This window comes from Electrona antarctica (genome assembly GCF_951216825.1).
Source record: "Electrona antarctica genome assembly, chromosome: 2".
Taxonomy (NCBI): Eukaryota; Metazoa; Chordata; class Actinopteri; order Myctophiformes; family Myctophidae; genus Electrona; species Electrona antarctica.
Window position 1 is genome coordinate 43163576 of NC_136807.1, and position 17089 is coordinate 43180664.

General features: G+C 42.5%; 2 protein-coding genes across 2 annotated transcripts in view; both read left to right on the forward strand.

Moving 5' to 3' along the window:
- clstn1 (calsyntenin 1) overlaps window positions 1–17089 on the forward strand; it is a 324752-nt gene that overhangs the window by 133933 nt on the left and 173730 nt on the right. The gene's annotated exons all lie outside the window — the stretch shown is intronic.
- foxl2l (forkhead box L2-like) lies at window positions 15407–16775 on the forward strand. Its single transcript, XM_079527824.1, has one exon. The coding sequence runs from the start codon at window positions 15568–15570 to the stop codon at window positions 16606–16608; it is 1041 nt and encodes a 346-aa protein (XP_079383950.1). The 5' UTR covers window positions 15407–15567; the 3' UTR covers window positions 16609–16775.

Here is a 17089-nt window from a genome sequence, read left to right on the forward strand (position 1 = left end):
ACTTGCTAAGATGATAGCATCATGGTCCATAGCTACGCCTACTGAAAGGCCACAACTGCACATAGAGTATGTCTTTACTCAAACTGTCTAAATAATATAACTCAGGTGTCTTTTATACTTTTATTGTCGTTTAACAAACATACATTTAAACACATGAACTATTTATCTAGGGTTGGTTTAAGGGTTAGTTTTAACCCAGTTTAGGTTAGACGTTTAGTTAGTTTTAACTAGTTGGTTAGTTAGTTTAGTTAGGTAAAAAACCTGCATAAATGAGACAATATACATAGCATTCGTCAATTACAGGCAGGTTACAACACATGGATAACACATTATTCATTGATTATTAATAGTTTGCATTGTATCAATAATTACCATTGGTCTAATGTGAGTTGTTTTTCTTCATGTCCATGTGGTTACATGAGGTGTGGATTCTTCTTAGTTGGCTTGAATCTGACTTATTGAAACTGGCGCCAGGCCATTTAAACCCTCTGTTTCCTTAGACCTGCCCTGTGGGCAGGTTCACATCAGCCAACATTCAATTGGCTGCTGGGCACTGTGGCAACAGTCCTTAACCTTACTATTGGTTGAGAGATCAGGAAGTACATTTCCCACTGACATGTGCTAGCCATGTCTGGCATGGGAGAAGCATGCTGGAGGGAGAAGTGGTTGAGGAACTCTTGTTTACACAACTGCTGGCTATTCACCTCTTATCAGAGCTCCCCCGCTATGCTCTGGCCTGTTTCTGACATTCCCTTAGAGGGAGACGGAGGTGTCACATTTCACACCTTCCTGTTAACTTAGCCTGCTTTGGGGTGAAAGGCTCTCCGACCATAGTTATAGTACTAAAATTATTGAAGTTTACACAGTGCATATTTATTAATAGAAACCAAACGCTGATTACCATATCCAGCGGAACACCTCCCGCCAAAACTAATCTATAACTTATAGAGTGGTTTTCCGATATCCGTTATGCCGGTTTGGTTCAACACATAATTGACCATATGTGCCGGGAGAGGGTTCGATAAACACAAAGCCATTTTCACCTGGTTGAAAGCCAGGAGGAAAATGGGAATCACCCCTGAATCAAATGACATTTCAGCTTGCTTGGAATCAGAGGCTGGAATAGACATTGACTTTGGAGTAGTTATACTATGATTATCTTAACATGCCTTTGAACTGACTGGTTAAGGAATTATAATATTGTTCTTTGTTTTATCTTTTCAGAATTAGTTACTCATTCTAAGGTTCCTGTTTGTTTCCTTACTTATAATTCTGTTTAATTTGATTCCACTTTGTTCAAACAAATCCCTTGACTTGTGATATCTTCGTGGATCACTACTTAATTTGTTACATTTTAGAAGCAGGTTGGTTCCTGCCATTTATTACCCCTCATAAACTTGCTTGGTCCTGAGCAGATTGGAGATAAGATTTCACCAGGGTTCTGGTTTACTTTACTGTCTTTTTCGTAAAAGCCCTTGGATTTTGTGTGTTTAGTAACTAATGTGTAATTTAGCATGGCACTTTTATTACCTTCAGGATTTTTTAGGCAATTATTTCAAACTGGCCTGCAATTTAACAAAGTCATTACATTTCAAAAGTGTTACTACACACTATTTTGTCCCTGTCATTGACATGGGCTGTCAGTTTGTGTGTGGCAACTAAGTAAGTGTCACGTTTCACAAGGGTTCTGGTTTACTTTACTGTCTTTTTCGTAAAAGCCCTTGGATTTTGTGTGTTTAGTAACTAATGTGTAATTTAGCATGGCACTTCACTGGCCTGCAAACTTAACAAAGTCATCACATTTCAAACATTGATACATTTGCCCCTGTCATTGACATGGGCTGTTGTTCGTGTGCGTGGCAACTAGTAAGTGTCACGATTCACACCTTCCACCCAGGCTTTTCCCTTGCTGGAAAGGAAGGATTAACATTATTTTATACCACACATTAATTTACCATTTTACCCTAGTTATGAGTTACTTTATACTTTCTGGTTTGTACTCGTTAACCGGGGAATGTTTATGTATTCTGTAATGTTAACTTGTATCACACAATAATAATCACACAATACACTTTTTGTTAAAAACACACATGAAGTTGTCACTGTCATTCTCTGCCTTGGTGACAGCCTGGAGGTCTCCCTCCCTGTGTGGGGGGGGGAAGCATGTGTGTGTGTGTGTGTGTGTGTGTGTGTGTGTGTGTGCGCGTGTGCGCGTGCGCGCACGCTCAATTGTGCCAACATTCCTCCTGGCGGTCATCCTTTTGGGCCCGCCGGTGTTGGGGGGGATTGGTGCGCGTCCTGGCCCCCCTCCCTGTGTTAGGGGGGGGGGGGAGGCATGTGTGTGTGCGTTCGTCATTCATGACGTAATTCGCAGACATTGCACAATTTCATCTTAACTTTCCCTCTGCCATCGGTGCCATCGGCAGGTTTTATTGTGACCTTACCGATGGCTGCAGGGCTTGTGATGGAGAGCGCTGCTTTGCAAAGCTTTCCCCAGCTTCCACGTGGTTTGGCTGTGGGCGGTCCCCCCAGCTGACCACCTTTACCCTCGCCGGACGGGAGGGGATACGTTGTGGTCGCTGTTGTGGGGTGGACTACTGCAGTGGTTGCTGGCATGGGTAGGCATAGCAGGGCGATCGTCGCAGACTCCGCCCTGGTGAAACTCAAGGGCTTATGCCTTGACAGGGTGGATTCTGTGGGTGTCAGGCCGCTGCTTGCACTGGTGGAGGACGGTTTCGTCTCACCTAGGTCTGCCGCTCTGATGTCATCTCGCCCTTCCGAGGCGAGGGATTGCTGTGGCGTGTGCCACTGTTCTGTGGCGGTCGACTTCCTGTTGTCTCCCGCGACGGACGCCGTGACAGCGTGCGCTGTGCTGGCCCCGGCAGCTCTCTGGGTGGTTACTTCCTTTGGACTCACCCTGGCCTCCGGTGCTGGTTCTGCTGACTTGGCGTCAGGTGCCGGCTCCGCTGGGCCTCGTGGCACCGTGTTGGGACGCGCCTGGTCGATGCGCACTGACGTAGTGGCTGTCGGCGCCTCATTTCCCACGTCGGACACTGGGCCCGTCGCTTGCACGGCTGTTGAGGGCGCCCGGCTGGTGTCCACTGTGTGGCCACCGCAGGCTTCATGCTCCTCCGGTGCTGCTGACCTGGCGTAGTCTTCTGGTAGGACACAGCAGGTTCCCTGCTGTTTTGGTGTCGCGTTGGGAGCCTGCTTGTCCTCCGCTGACATAGTGGCAAGCCCCCCTGGGGCTCGCGAGGTGACGTCTGCTGTTGGGGTTGGAGGGCGGACCGGTTCCTGCCGCCCCCCTGCCGTTTCTTCCCCCATCGAGGTGACGTCATCTGTTGGGGTTAGAGGGCGGTCAGGCGTCTGTCGCCCCCCGTCCGTTTCCTCCCCCGCTGGTCCGGAGGTGACGTCTCCGGTGTCGTCTTCCTTGACCCCGCTGACCTCCTCCTCCGCTGCTGTGACCTGGATCTTTCGTGTTAGTGACCCTATTTTTATTGGCCCTAGATCGTGGTCAGCCTGAGCGGCTTGCAGGTTAAGCCTGTCTCTTCCTCGGACAAGCTTTTTATAGTCAGAGAGCATTTGGATTGACCTTTTCGGACTTATTAAGGATTTGGTGTCCTGTAATATTAAATTCAAAACATTGAGAGCTTTATCTAATGTATTTGGTTCCCTTGTCTCTGAACTAATCAATTTGTTTATTGTGTCAGACAAGTTCGACCATTGTGGTTCCACTTGTAACCACACTGAATCCAGTAACAATTTCCTCATGTTATAGTATTTAGTCGTGCAGTCATGGAGCTCACTATTTACTTGCAAAGCATTTTGTGATAAATTAGCTTCTTTCAATTCCTCGGAATAGTCGCTATAGCTATCCGCTAACTTCCCGTAAGCTATTTTGAGTCTACCAAATGTGTCCGCTTTTGCGGTGTTGGGAGATTTTTGTGACAGACTCATTTCACACTCAGCCGCTAAATTATTGAATATTGATTGCGTCTCTTTGCTTCTAACTTTTAACTCGTTGAATAAAGCCATCCTTACTTCACCTATCAAACTTATGAATCTTTGGGATTTTAGTAAGCGCTCTCACGGTTTTATAGTTTTATAGCTTTGACACAGGGGATTTTAGCCAGTTTAGCGTTTACAGTATTTTTCCTTCTGTTACGGTTCTGGTCTAATTTAAGCTGGGAATTATAGTTAAAAGTGGTTTCACATTTCATTGCTAATAATACCTGCCTCCCTTATTTTACTCAATTAGTTTTAGCCTTAGTGGTCTGTGTCATTCCCTGACTGCATTTATTTACAAGCCTATTGCATGTGCCTCTTGTGAGGTTACAATTAGCATTTGGGCTGTTTTACGACCTTCCCCCCCCCCCCCCTGCTGATGGCAGGAGTTGAGAGTGGACACTATCTTGAGCCCTGTTGTTTTGCCAAACTCTACCTTCCCCCGCACTTATGGCTAGGATGGAGAGTCTTCTAGAGAGTGAAGCAACACAGCATGACTATTCTACAGTGTCAGTTTAGGGGCCATTTTAAGTTACCATTAGGCCCTCTCTGCCTGTTTACTCTGCCCTTCCCCCGCATTTATGGCTAGGTTAGAAGTATCAGAGTAGAGGCAAGTTGCCCTGTTGTCGCCTATCTCATCACTGCCCCTCCCCCGCCTATGGCTGGGTGGTAGTCACAGTGTGGAAGGCAAGACAAAAGGCTAATGGTTTTAGCAAATTAGCTTTGCTCTGGCGGCCATTTTCCCCTGGTTGAAAGCCAGGAGGAAACTGGGAACAATAATGGCCCAGCTCTTAGTTACAATAATCACTCCTGAATCAAATGACATTCAGCTTGCTTGGAATCAGAGGCTGGAATAGACATTGACTCTGGAGTAGCTATTAAAACCCAGAACTTGGATCACATTGTCGCCTGTGTTTAGGTTAGCAACCGTTTAGCTTTACACTGGAGTTACTTTGATTGTACATTTTACAAGGCCTGTGGTTAGTACATCAGGCTATTTACCATCTACGCTTGAGACTTTTGAGTCTAGCCGTGGCATCTATTAACCGTGCTTTGAACTATTTAGTTACCAGGCTATTTTAGTTACAAGGCTACTGGTTTAATTGTTAGTAAAGTTTACCGCGATTAAGTTGATAATTGCACACTAACCTTGCTCATTTGGAGCGTTTGTTTTAGTAAAGTTTACCGCGATTACGATAGTAGTCGCACGCTATGGTTTTTTACTGTTCAGATTATAGCTATCCACGATTTAACTTGCTAAGATGATAGCATCATGGTCCATAGCTACGCCTACTGAAAGGCCACAACTGCACATAGAGTATGTCTTTACTCAAACTGTCTAAATAATATAACTCAGGTGTCTTTTATACTTTTATTGTCGTTTAACAAACATACATTTAAACACATGAACTATTTATCTAGGGTTGGTTTAAGGGTTAGTTTTAACCCAGTTTAGGTTAGACGTTTAGTTAGTTTTAACTAGTTGGTTAGTTAGTTTAGTTAGGTAAAAAACCTGCATAAATGAGACAATATACATAGCATTCGTCAATTACAGGCAGGTTACAACACATGGATAACACATTATTCATTGATTATTAATAGTTTGCATTGTATCAATAATTACCATTGGTCTAATGTGAGTTGTTTTTCTTCATGTCCATGTGGTTACATGAGGTGTGGATTCTTCTTAGTTGGCTTGAATCTGACTTATTGAAACTGGCGCCAGGCCATTTAAACCCTCTGTTTCCTTAGACCTGCCCTGTGGGCAGGTTCACATCAGCCAACATTCAATTGGCTGCTGGGCACTGTGGCAACAGTCCTTAACCTTACTATTGGTTGAGAGATCAGGAAGTACATTTCCCACTGACATGTGCTAGCCATGTCTGGCATGGGAGAAGCATGCTGGAGGGAGAAGTGGTTGAGGAACTCTTGTTTACACAACTGCTGGCTATTCACCTCTTATCAGAGCTCCCCCGCTATGCTCTGGCCTGTTTCTGACATTCCCTTAGAGGGAGACGGAGGTGTCACATTTCACACCTTCCTGTTAACTTAGCCTGCTTTGGGGTGAAAGGCTCTCCGACCATAGTTATAGTACTAAAATTATTGAAGTTTACACAGTGCATATTTATTAATAGAAACCAAACGCTGATTACCATATCCAGCGGAACAATCTAAATGCCATGGATCTGTTTTATAACAGTAGTGTACATATACCTTTATCAGAGTTCTTACGGCCATGAAAAACCTTATGGGAAATTAGCATTTTGATGAATTAATTAAAGCAAATATATAGGACTATAAATATGCATGGTGCAATAGGGTGCATTGATGCTTCTCCAGAGCATCCACTCAGCCGGTGAATCATGAATGCATGGGAGACATACTGACAGAGCCCAAAACAATGTTTGCTTGTCAGTGTTGAGTGTACAGCTGGCTCAATGTGGGAAGGTAATTCAAGTCAATTAAAAATTTAAATCAATTCTAAATCAAATGCTGACATAAATTGTTGTGTATAATACAACCAGAGCTGTATTAAATGATGCCATTCTGACAGTTACAAATACATTTAATCCATTTTTATGACCTATGTGTTGACCAGTGAGACACATGAAAATTAGAATCGGAGTACTTAAATTAAATTCAAATTCAAGTTGTTCCATTCAAGGGTATCAAAATAATATAGATGTAGATTTAGAAGAGTATCTAAATATAGCACAATATATAACAGAATATAACAATAATAAGTCTAATAATTTAGATGCAAAATATTAAATGTACATTTTAAACAGACTTGCAGAGCAACATTTTAGATTTAGATTGTATAAAAGTGTGTTATCTCAAAGCATTTTAGATTGTTTCTAACACTTTTAAATCAACTGAAAATGAACTTATTTATTCATCCCATTAATTATTTTAAATACAGGCTGCTGATTTCAAGCCTGGGTTACACCGTCTCCACACTTTAGCGCAAAACGGTCTTAAGCTGCGCACTTCTTAAGCTGCGCGCAGCTTAAATTCTGCGTTTTTAGACAGCTGGTGGATGGAAAAGAAGCTCCACCTCCGCGGACTTTTTGCGCGGAGGAGAGCGTTTCCGGGAATCTGGCCAAGTATTCCGCGGAGGTGGAGCTTAATTTCCATCCACCAGCTGTCTAAAAACTCAAGCTTTAAGCTGCGCGCAGCCGAGAACGTGCGCAGCTCTTTCGACCGTGTGGCAGCACCTTTACACATGTTCCAACCCCTAGTAGGCTATAGCCGTAAGCAGACCTGAATGCGCGGCCAAAGGAAGCTGTCTCCCGGGGTCTCTTCCGGGTTTTGCCGACCAGATTGCCGGCCAGATTCCTGTCCTAGCCAGATTCCCGGAAAAGCTTTCCCCAGCGGCATTATGCCGCGTGGGTGGAGCTTAATTTCCATCCACCAGCTGTCTAAAAAAACGGGGGAAGTTTTTTTTTTGACCTGTGACCTGGTGCCAATTTTTGTTTTACACCTCTGCTGCTTAGCAGACAGTGTGGTGTTGTAGAGGAGGTCTCCCCGGACGCGTGCGTATGTCACACTAGTCGAAACATAGCAGGGATTTTTGTCCAGCGTCCACTTTATAAAGTCCATGCTCTCCAGTGAATAGCATTTATCCATTTAGATAACTTTTTAATTACTTATCTTTACACAGAAACATTAATTATTACTTATTTTTACACAGAAACATAATGTGTGTCCTATAGCATCGTTTAAATGCTTAATTAGTCGTTTTAATGTGCAAATTAATCTTTTTTTCAATACTCTAGAGGGTACTCTTATTTTGAAGAGATCGTCCCCCGGAAGTCTTATATTTGCTAGCTTAGATTTGCTAGAAAAACAGTGCCAAAAAAACGGAAAAAACGTAAACGCAAAATTCAGCTTCCTTTGGCCGCGCATGGAAGTTCAAGTGTGCCCAGGCTGGCTGTATGTCTGTCAGAAGCCGTTGACTTTGTGTTCCAAAGGCAAGAGCTCTCCCGAGCTATCCGGACACAATCAGTTGTTTTATTGTTAACAGCAAAATCATTCAGTGTTTTTGATGACAATTATGTGTGTCCTGGTTTTAGGCATCAGTACAGTACTATTTGGCATTACCCTCTACCATATAGGCTACTGTAACATTTCATATTGCATATCGATGCGGCATGTACTGGGCAGAAGAAGAATGTTCACAAGATAGCAATTTTCATTGACTCATAAAAACATATTTTTTTTAATTAAAAAAAATGAAGTAGCCAAGTATAGGTCCAAAGTTCACGTGTAGACGTTTTCGTGCATTTTGATCAAAGATCCCTGGAGGAGATATAGAGCAACCTACCATATATACCAGCCTTATCCACAAGATGGCGGAAGAGGCTAACGTAAGAGTTATACTGTATTCTGTTAAAAATCTCAAACTTGGTACTTGAACTGAGCAACTCAAATAGCCAAATGTAATAAGACTTCACAAACCGCCAGCAATTCATTCTAACTATTCATGTGCACAAAACATTATACATTTATTTCCTGTTGTATTCTAAGGCATCCCAACCTTTTTATACTGAAGTACCACCTCAGAAAATATTTGCTACCAACATAATAACTGATGTTAAAATACAGGGGCATATACCTGCCCTTTTTGTCTAATCACTAATCGGCACACATGATATTTCTAATGTGATTAATCAGTTCTCAAATCTTCTATTAACAGCTAGTTGTGCTGTCACACCTCTGGGTACTAAACTGTAAATCCTGTATTTACTATCTATGCTTTGACCAACTGTTGTTGGATTAACTAATTATAGTGTGTGCTTTGTGTCTTGCTTGCATATCATTCCTTTTGTGAGAACGCCATATGTATTATTTTGTGGGGAAATGTGAACTGATCATGAGGATATGCTATTAGACAAAATAATACCTCACCATCAATTTTAAGTACTGCATTGTGGCCAATTCATGTAATTCCAGACTCATACATGTAGAATTTGAAGGAATAAAAGGTATTAATTAAGGCAAAATAATAACTAGAAAAAGTGCCCCTTTTTGGACAGAATCTGGAGGAGTAATACAGTATATGTGTTTTTCCAAAAGTCGGCCTCCTGCCTCCTGTCCTGGTGGCGCTATAACAGGCCGTTTTTGGGGCAGAGGTTCATCGTTGGTTTCTAGGGAGAGTGTGCAACATTTGGCATCGACCGGGTTACTGGACTGAGCTTTATCACATCACATGCAAAGACAATCAGCTGAAGCTATCTGCAAAAGCAGTGAGCTTGTGGTTAGACTACCAGAGTCCAGAGGGACCCATTTGTGGGTCGCGGACACATTTTTATGGGTCCTTTCCTATCGTTTCGTTTCCAACATTTTGTTTTTAATTATTATTTCAAAAATATTTTCAAATAACATCCCCCAAAACAGCAAACGTTTTCATGATTTAAAAACTAAATTCAATGATGTGTTCGGTAATTCCATGAAGAAATCATGGAATTCAATAAATTAGAAAACAAATGTTTAATTAGTGAAAGTAGCAGATCTACAAGCTCGGCTTGTAGATATGCTATTTTCACTAGTTTGGGTCCTGGAAAAACATCTAATTTCTCTATTTGGGAAGTCCCAAAAAAAAAAAAAAAACAGAAAACTGGACTGCTTTGTTGTCGTTCAGCTTTATGTCCATTCAAGGGATGAATTAAGACTCAAGGAAGCCTTGGGACAATATTTTTTTCAGCGCCCACGTTCTAAAACGTGGATGCTTCTTCAGTCCGACCACACAGAGGATATATACAGTATATAATCACCACAGTATTGAGGTGGGCACTGGGCACCCAAAATGTGTTATTAAACCAATTACGTTACGTTACAGGTATCTGTGAACTATGGTCACAATATGGTTCCTGGGTTATTATGGCATTAGATTATGGCCAGAAAAGTGAGGTTGAGCTTTGACATTTTGTCTATAAAACGTCAACACTATCATTTCATTTTATCCTAGACATTTGTGTGAAGTGTTGTCATAATCTTTCTTTAGTTACAGCGTAAAACGTGTTTTGTGTGCTCACAGTGACCTTGATGTTTGACCTTTGGCAGTTCATCCTTGTTCAGACAGACATACAGATGTAAAGATGTATACTACGGACATAATGCTTCCAGCCATTGCTGTCGCCAGCAGAGGCATAAAAAAGAAGAATGAGCAGGGAGGGGCAAATTTGTGTTTTAATGAGAATAATTTTCAACTGGAAGAAAGTATCAAGAAATACCGATGCATGTCAAAGATTTAATATCATGGAAAGGTTCATTTTTGTATTCCAGATTCATGATGCATAAAGTGAAATATTTCAAGCCTATTTTGTTTTAATGTTGATGATTATGGCATAAATTGTGATAATCACCATATATATACGTCATCATCATTCGTGTGCCCTCGAGATCTGCGACACAAGCTGCTTCCACTGGTCTCTGTTGCTCTTTGCACACCAAGTTCATTCTTTCACAGTCAGTCCTGTGTCCCTACTCAGAACATCTGGAAATGTGAGTGCGTCTTGTTCCTCTTGATTGGCAGGGTAGTCTCCACAGAAGAATATCCAAAATGACCTGGTCTTTTGCTCTGTGGCAATATTCTGTAAATATACGGTACTATGTGTAAAAAAAAAAGTAAAACAAAAACGATGGAGCTTGCACAAAAACTAATTTCATCCACTGTTTTACACCTGCAAATCTGTGATTTGATAATAATGTTGATTCTGATTCTTAGTTAATACATGATATTCTTATTGTTTGACATGCACATGTTGCTGTAACACTGGTTCCCAAATTATTTGCTTGGGCTCAAAAGGTTTGGAAGCCACTACTAGAACATTTCAAACAAAGCATTTGGTAGCTTCACAGTCTTCACAATTCACAACTATCTTGATGACAGGTGATGCAGTTGGGATTTTTACCATTGTGTTTGTGATGATCATTTGTTCATCAGCTGTCAGTATGGAGTATGCTCTGTGTCACAGACAGTTGGCAAGTGCACAAATGCATATTTTTACCATGAACCATCAGTCATCATTAACAAGGTCCCTTATATTTAAACTTGCAAAGCGTATTTAGGTCAGTCAACACCAGAAAAAAGACAAAATGTCTTGGCAGCATCTACCTTAACATATCCCAGCGTGGTGGGAAGAATACCCTATTTCCTGCTACTGTAATGACCACAGTATATTATGCAAACACCAGAGAAGTGCAGGTTAGCTCAGCCTCTGGGAGTGGCTGCATTGTGGGCTGCGGGCCAGACTGGCAGAGGGCCGACGCACAGGCTGTCATGTTGAAACCACACAGTGGTGCATTGTGGGAGAAGGCACGGGTCAGTGGCATTGTGAACTGAATGGAGAACTCAAGTCTCTCATCACCTGAGACAGGGCCGCACCTTGCAAGGGAATTCAGCCAAGGTACACACAGTGGCAGGAGAGAGGAACGGGGAGAACATTGAAACAAATTAGCAAATATATTCGATTAATCAAATTAATTACAGAGAGAGAGAGAGAGAAATTTGATTTGTGAACTTCAACAGAGGATTTTTGGTCCAATGTGTTTGACTATATGACAATGATTTATTTACTTTTTAAAGTCACACTCAGAACTCCAATTAGATGAAGTGTGTTGTTTTCCTCTGTCATTGAGAGGCAGCGTAACAAGAGGGAAGTCAGGTTTCTCCTAATCCATGGATTATAGAGGTCTGGGAGTGGTATAATAACTACTGTAAAGCGAGGGGAGGACCATGGTTTGCCACATGCGCTTGTGTTTACATTGAAGCCACAACACATACTGTCATTTCCTTTTATCACTGATCCCAGCTTGGCAGGTGCCCCAGTGTACTCAACCTGCACACCCACAGGCTTCAGTGAAGTCAAGCACTGAGTCTTTTTCTCCCCTGGAGTTTAGTTTCAGTAGTTAAAGTCTGGCACATTTTCAAAAAGTGGCCACTGAACAAACTGGATTTCATGGATCTAGAATGAGGAACAAAAGTGTGTTTGTGGTTTCTCAGGTTGAAGTGTCTAGCAGTACTGTAATCCATCCGGTGAACTGTGTAGTGGCATTCTCAAGAGGCAGGAGGAGTAAAAAACCATTGGGCTCAAACAATGACTGCAGCTGGGCATCACTCATCTCACTTCCAAACACCAGGGTATCGTGTTGCTCCGGCACAAATCTTGAGAAGATTGGACTCTTTTGCAGCCATTTAGCGCCCGCACACATCCTCCAACCTTTCCACCCACCCGCCACTCTGCAGGAAAAAGAAAAGCTAGGTGTTGAGCCACTTGATCTGCTGAGAGGAGTGTTTGTGTTTGAGAATAGTGCAGCTGTGTAGTTGCCATCTGTGCATAAAAGGTATTCTCGGAATGCCAACCAGAAAGTTCCTTATTGTAGTAAGTGAAAAGGTAGTGTTTTTGCATTTGAGCGTCGATCTTGATTAGCAGTGACATGTCAAAAACAGAGTGATCTGGGTGTTCATGTCATTCATAATGGAATATTAGGTTACTTAAACTTTTCCATTGCATGGTGCAATGTTTTAAAATTAACTGAAATGGCTCCTTTTTTTAACAATGCAGTTAGGGCCTTTCTGTGTGGAGTTTGCATGTTCTCCCCGTGTCCCCTATAGGGTAGGTAGTGGTACCCTCACAAAAACATGCCGTAATCCTGGTCTCTAAACTACCTCCCCCTGGCCAGCCGGGGCGCCTGATGGAGGAGAAAGGAACTGGTCGGAATAACGTGTTCCTTCCACGTGGTTCGTCTGGCCGGGGAAACTCTCCCCGTCAGGTGAAAAGAAGCAGCTTGGACTCCTCATGCATAGAAGGAAGCATGAGGTCAGTCCGCTGCCCCCCCAGGTTGGCAGAGGAAGTGTAGCGTCCAGGATTACAATTAGATAATTGACACTGGGTGAAAAATTGGGTTACAAAATTGTGGGATAAAACATTTGTGTAAAAAAAACAATGCAGTTATTCTGATAGTTCAGAAATAAGTTGATGATTTTTTACAACATGCAACAGCTTGCAAATAACTCAGCCTTTCCAAAACACGTTTTTCTTTCTTTCTTTCTTTCTTTCTTTCTTTCTTTCTTTCTTTCGATATTGGAGTGAGCCCAAACACTATTGTTTTCTTAGTTTTACTGTATATAGTGCAAGAAAACAAAAGAGAGATCATCTCTTTTGTTGGCTTATAATTTGTATTTTACTAGATCAGAGATAGTTTCAATGACCAGGTCCATTGCCTGTCTACCACTTTCAGGCAATATAGCAATACTTTAACATTGCTCCTAGCTGTCCATGAGAACTGATGACCAAGAGAGCATCCGTGCTAATGGCTCTCCTTTGATCTAGGCTATGCCCTTAATTGGTGTGGGAACACATAGGTGATTGGTCTGGGAACATGTAAGTGTTGTATAGGTCAGGAGATAGAAAGGATTGTACATTATTTACATATATAATAATGAATTAATAAAATCCCTAGACCTCACATCATTTCATATAATTTGGGGTGTCATGGGCATTTATGCATCACCACAAAGTACACAACGTCTCTTGTCTGGGACAATGAACTTCAAACAAAACTCCATTTTACAATATTTGGATTAGAGTTATTTGTGACAACACATTCACCTGTGTACTTTAAAGAGAATTAAATGGGTCTTCATCAGAAAGTTGTGGTTATCACAAAGATATGTAAGACATTTTTTTCTATCAGTGATACAGTGTAAGTGTTGTTGCATCGCTCCTATTGTTTAAAATCTGTTTCTGGCAGTTTTGGTGCATTCTTCTTTGGTCTCAGATAGCTTAAACTGTGCAGATTGTGTTTAGTCTGGCGCCTCACTTTGTGACATGAGGAGGGAAATCTAGCTTTCTAAGATTGACTGAATAACAATGTCAATATTTTTGAGAATGTTATCCTAACATAGGTCTGATATATGGTGACCTTCATTTTTTTTACTTCCTTGATCATGATGAGTTCATGAACTTCATGTTTTGATTAGTTTGAGGCATTTAAAAGCTGCAGTTCCCCATCACAGAATAAATTAACTGTTCTTGTGAAAGGCCCATTTTAACTCGTATCAAGCTGAGAAATAAATATTCTTTAATTATTTTTGAACAATCCTATCAGTGGAACCAAGACAAAATTTTCCCCATAACTAGAAACAAGAGAACCAAGTCTCTAATCTGTGATGTCATCAAGTGCAGCCTGGTGCTCTGCTCCACTGACAGTGAATGAGAGATTTACTTTTAGGCTTTGCTTATCAGTGAAAATGTACCAACAATAAAGTAGGCTACATTATCTTAAGACTGGAACAAACTAATAACGGGCATAACTAAAACATCCTTGGTCGCTTTCTTCATTAAATTAATATTTTGCATCATAAAATTGTGTTTGGACTTTCCCCTCTCTTCCTGGCTGTGTGCTGATTCACTGTATTTTCCATGTAGTTTGGTCATCATTTTGGAATTCACACACCTTATCATTATATGGATTTAGTTTAAAGAGACTCCAGACATACTCCATTTAGTCTAAAAAAAATCTAAATAGATCCTGTTCACATTTTCTTTATTATTACCACTTAACACCTTTTAGTGATATTTTAGTGCCAATACATATGCCCTCTCATGCATGTAAAAGTATGTAGCAACATTTCCGGTGCCTGTTCTCATTTTTGAGATCTGTGTTTCTCTATCAGTTTGGAGGAGACAGACTGTCTACTGAGAGCAGGTGATCATTATCTACCATCCCAAGCAGACAGGCAGGCCTGCTGTTCATGCCTGACTGTATGTGGGTGGTATGCTGTGCTGTGATATGTGCACAGTAAGGCTCTGCCTCTACCTTTCTCTAGCACACACTACGCTGCAGCTATCACAACTTGAATAAATAGCAAAAGCAAAACATATCATTGTGAAAAAGCACTTGCATGGCCAGATGGACATTCTTTTTTCTGCCTGTTGTGCAAAGTGGTTGAGATATCCCTGGGTATATTTACATAGGCCTATCTGGAGTTGTGGCACTTTGAAAGGGGAAACATATGTGAAAAGGATTGTGTACTTGTTTTAAACATGATGACATGTGGTCTGCAGTGCCCTCAAATACATTTCATCAGTGTTGGCTTCTAAGCATTTTTTTTAAACTTTTTTTTCCAGTGCAAATACACTGGAAATGTCACTCTGCCCTTTAAAATGTAAACTAAACTACCTATATGCAACTAGGCCCCTGCCATGTCTTCATGTTTGTCAATATTGGTGACATTAAACACAGTCGATGTGAAAACATGGGTCATGGTTCTTTGATGAACTAATTGCACTTCAAGTGCAAAGCCTTACAAATGTCTCGTCTGTGACCTCTGTTTACTTAACTTGACATTTCTAACCCCGGACAGTCTTTTTAAACAGCGTGGGAAACGCGGCGAGATCAAAAAAGAGCCGGTGATGACCCGCTACTGTCCTCTCCGTGGGAGGGTTTACAAACGTGTGTGCACCTGTACGTTTCTCACAATTATAAAACGTTGCCTTGTTTAGCAGCACGCTCCTGTAAGCATTGCCAGAACCAGTAGGAATTACACGAGAGATGGATGCTAACGACAAATCCCCCGCCGGCGACCACCAACAAATACAACTTTTGGACCTCAGCGCCAACACAGCTGAGAAGAGGCGCTGCGAGGGTCCAGAGGAGAGTGACCCACCGGCCGAAGAAGATGACCAGCTGACGCAGAAGCCCCCGTATTCCTACGTGGCTCTCATTGCCATGGCGATCAAGGACTGCTATGACAAGAGGCAGACCCTGAGCGGAATATACGAGTACATCGTCTCGAAATTCCCCTACTACGAGAGAAACAAGAAAGGTTGGCAGAACAGCATCCGACACAACCTCAGCCTCAACGAGTGTTTCGTCAAAGTCCCCAGAGAAAGTGGTGGAGACAGCAGGAAAGGCAACTACTGGACACTGGATCCCGCGTTCGAGGACATGTTCGAGAAGGGGAACTACAGGCGACGGAGGAGGGTGAGGAGACCATATCGACCCCCGAGTGTGCCTTACTTATCCGGGAGCCCAGCAGTCGACTATCCACAGTATCCGGAGCCCCTTTACCTGCCGGAGAAGCACGTGTACCTGCAGCATGCATCGCCGTACGGCAGTGGATCCCCGTACGGGAGTGGAGGATCCCCATACGGGAGTGGAGGATCCCCATACGGGAGTGGAGGAACCCCATACGGGAGTGGAGGAGCCCCATACGGCGGTGGTGGATCCCCATGGACCCTGTATTCGCCCCAGTCCCAATCCCCCCAGTCCACCGGCGGCTACAGCCTCTCATCACCGGCGCAGAGCAGCGGCTACCCTAGTCCCGTCTCTCCGAATGGACTTACCGGCAACAGCCCAGTGCCAGTGGGCGCCTCGTATTACTCAAGCCCCCACTTCCACCACCACCACCCCACCTACGGTGCCTCCTACCACCACCACCGCCACCCATCCGTGTTGGTCCCCGCACACAACGGATGTCCTTACGGGGGGATGACCCAGCCGATGAGCCCCAACGGAGGCACCGTTTCCATCGCAAGTTTCTCCCAGTTCTACGCCAGACAGCCAGAGATGCCCTTTGCGCACTCGGTTTGAAACTTTGAATACTAGCCTCCACATGACGTGCCCTGCCCAGGACCATATCACTGACTGACTGGCAAGTTTCTGTTGTTCAACATTTCAATTGCACTTCGTCATTATGAGGTAAAAGTTTAAATGTGCCAAGTGTTCCATTAGGCCTGTACGGTTTGTTCTTTAACTTGCAAATTAGTTTTATTTTCAATGTTGCCTATTGTTCATTTAGATTAGGCCTACTACACACTGCTACAGTTATGCATTGCTGCAATGCAATATTGTATATTACAATACTGTTGTATTGCATGCAAATACATCTAGAAATTAGGCCTACGTTTTATTTTCAGTTTATGGTAAAGTTTTTGGAGGTTTGCCCGTAGCTATTCAAGATTTTATTTGGTTTGTTTTTTCTGACATATTTTTGTTAAAGTTTGTTGTAGGGATAAACTTGTGTTATTTATTTCTGTTTGTTCTAAAGAATTTAGGTTCTAGACTGTGGCCT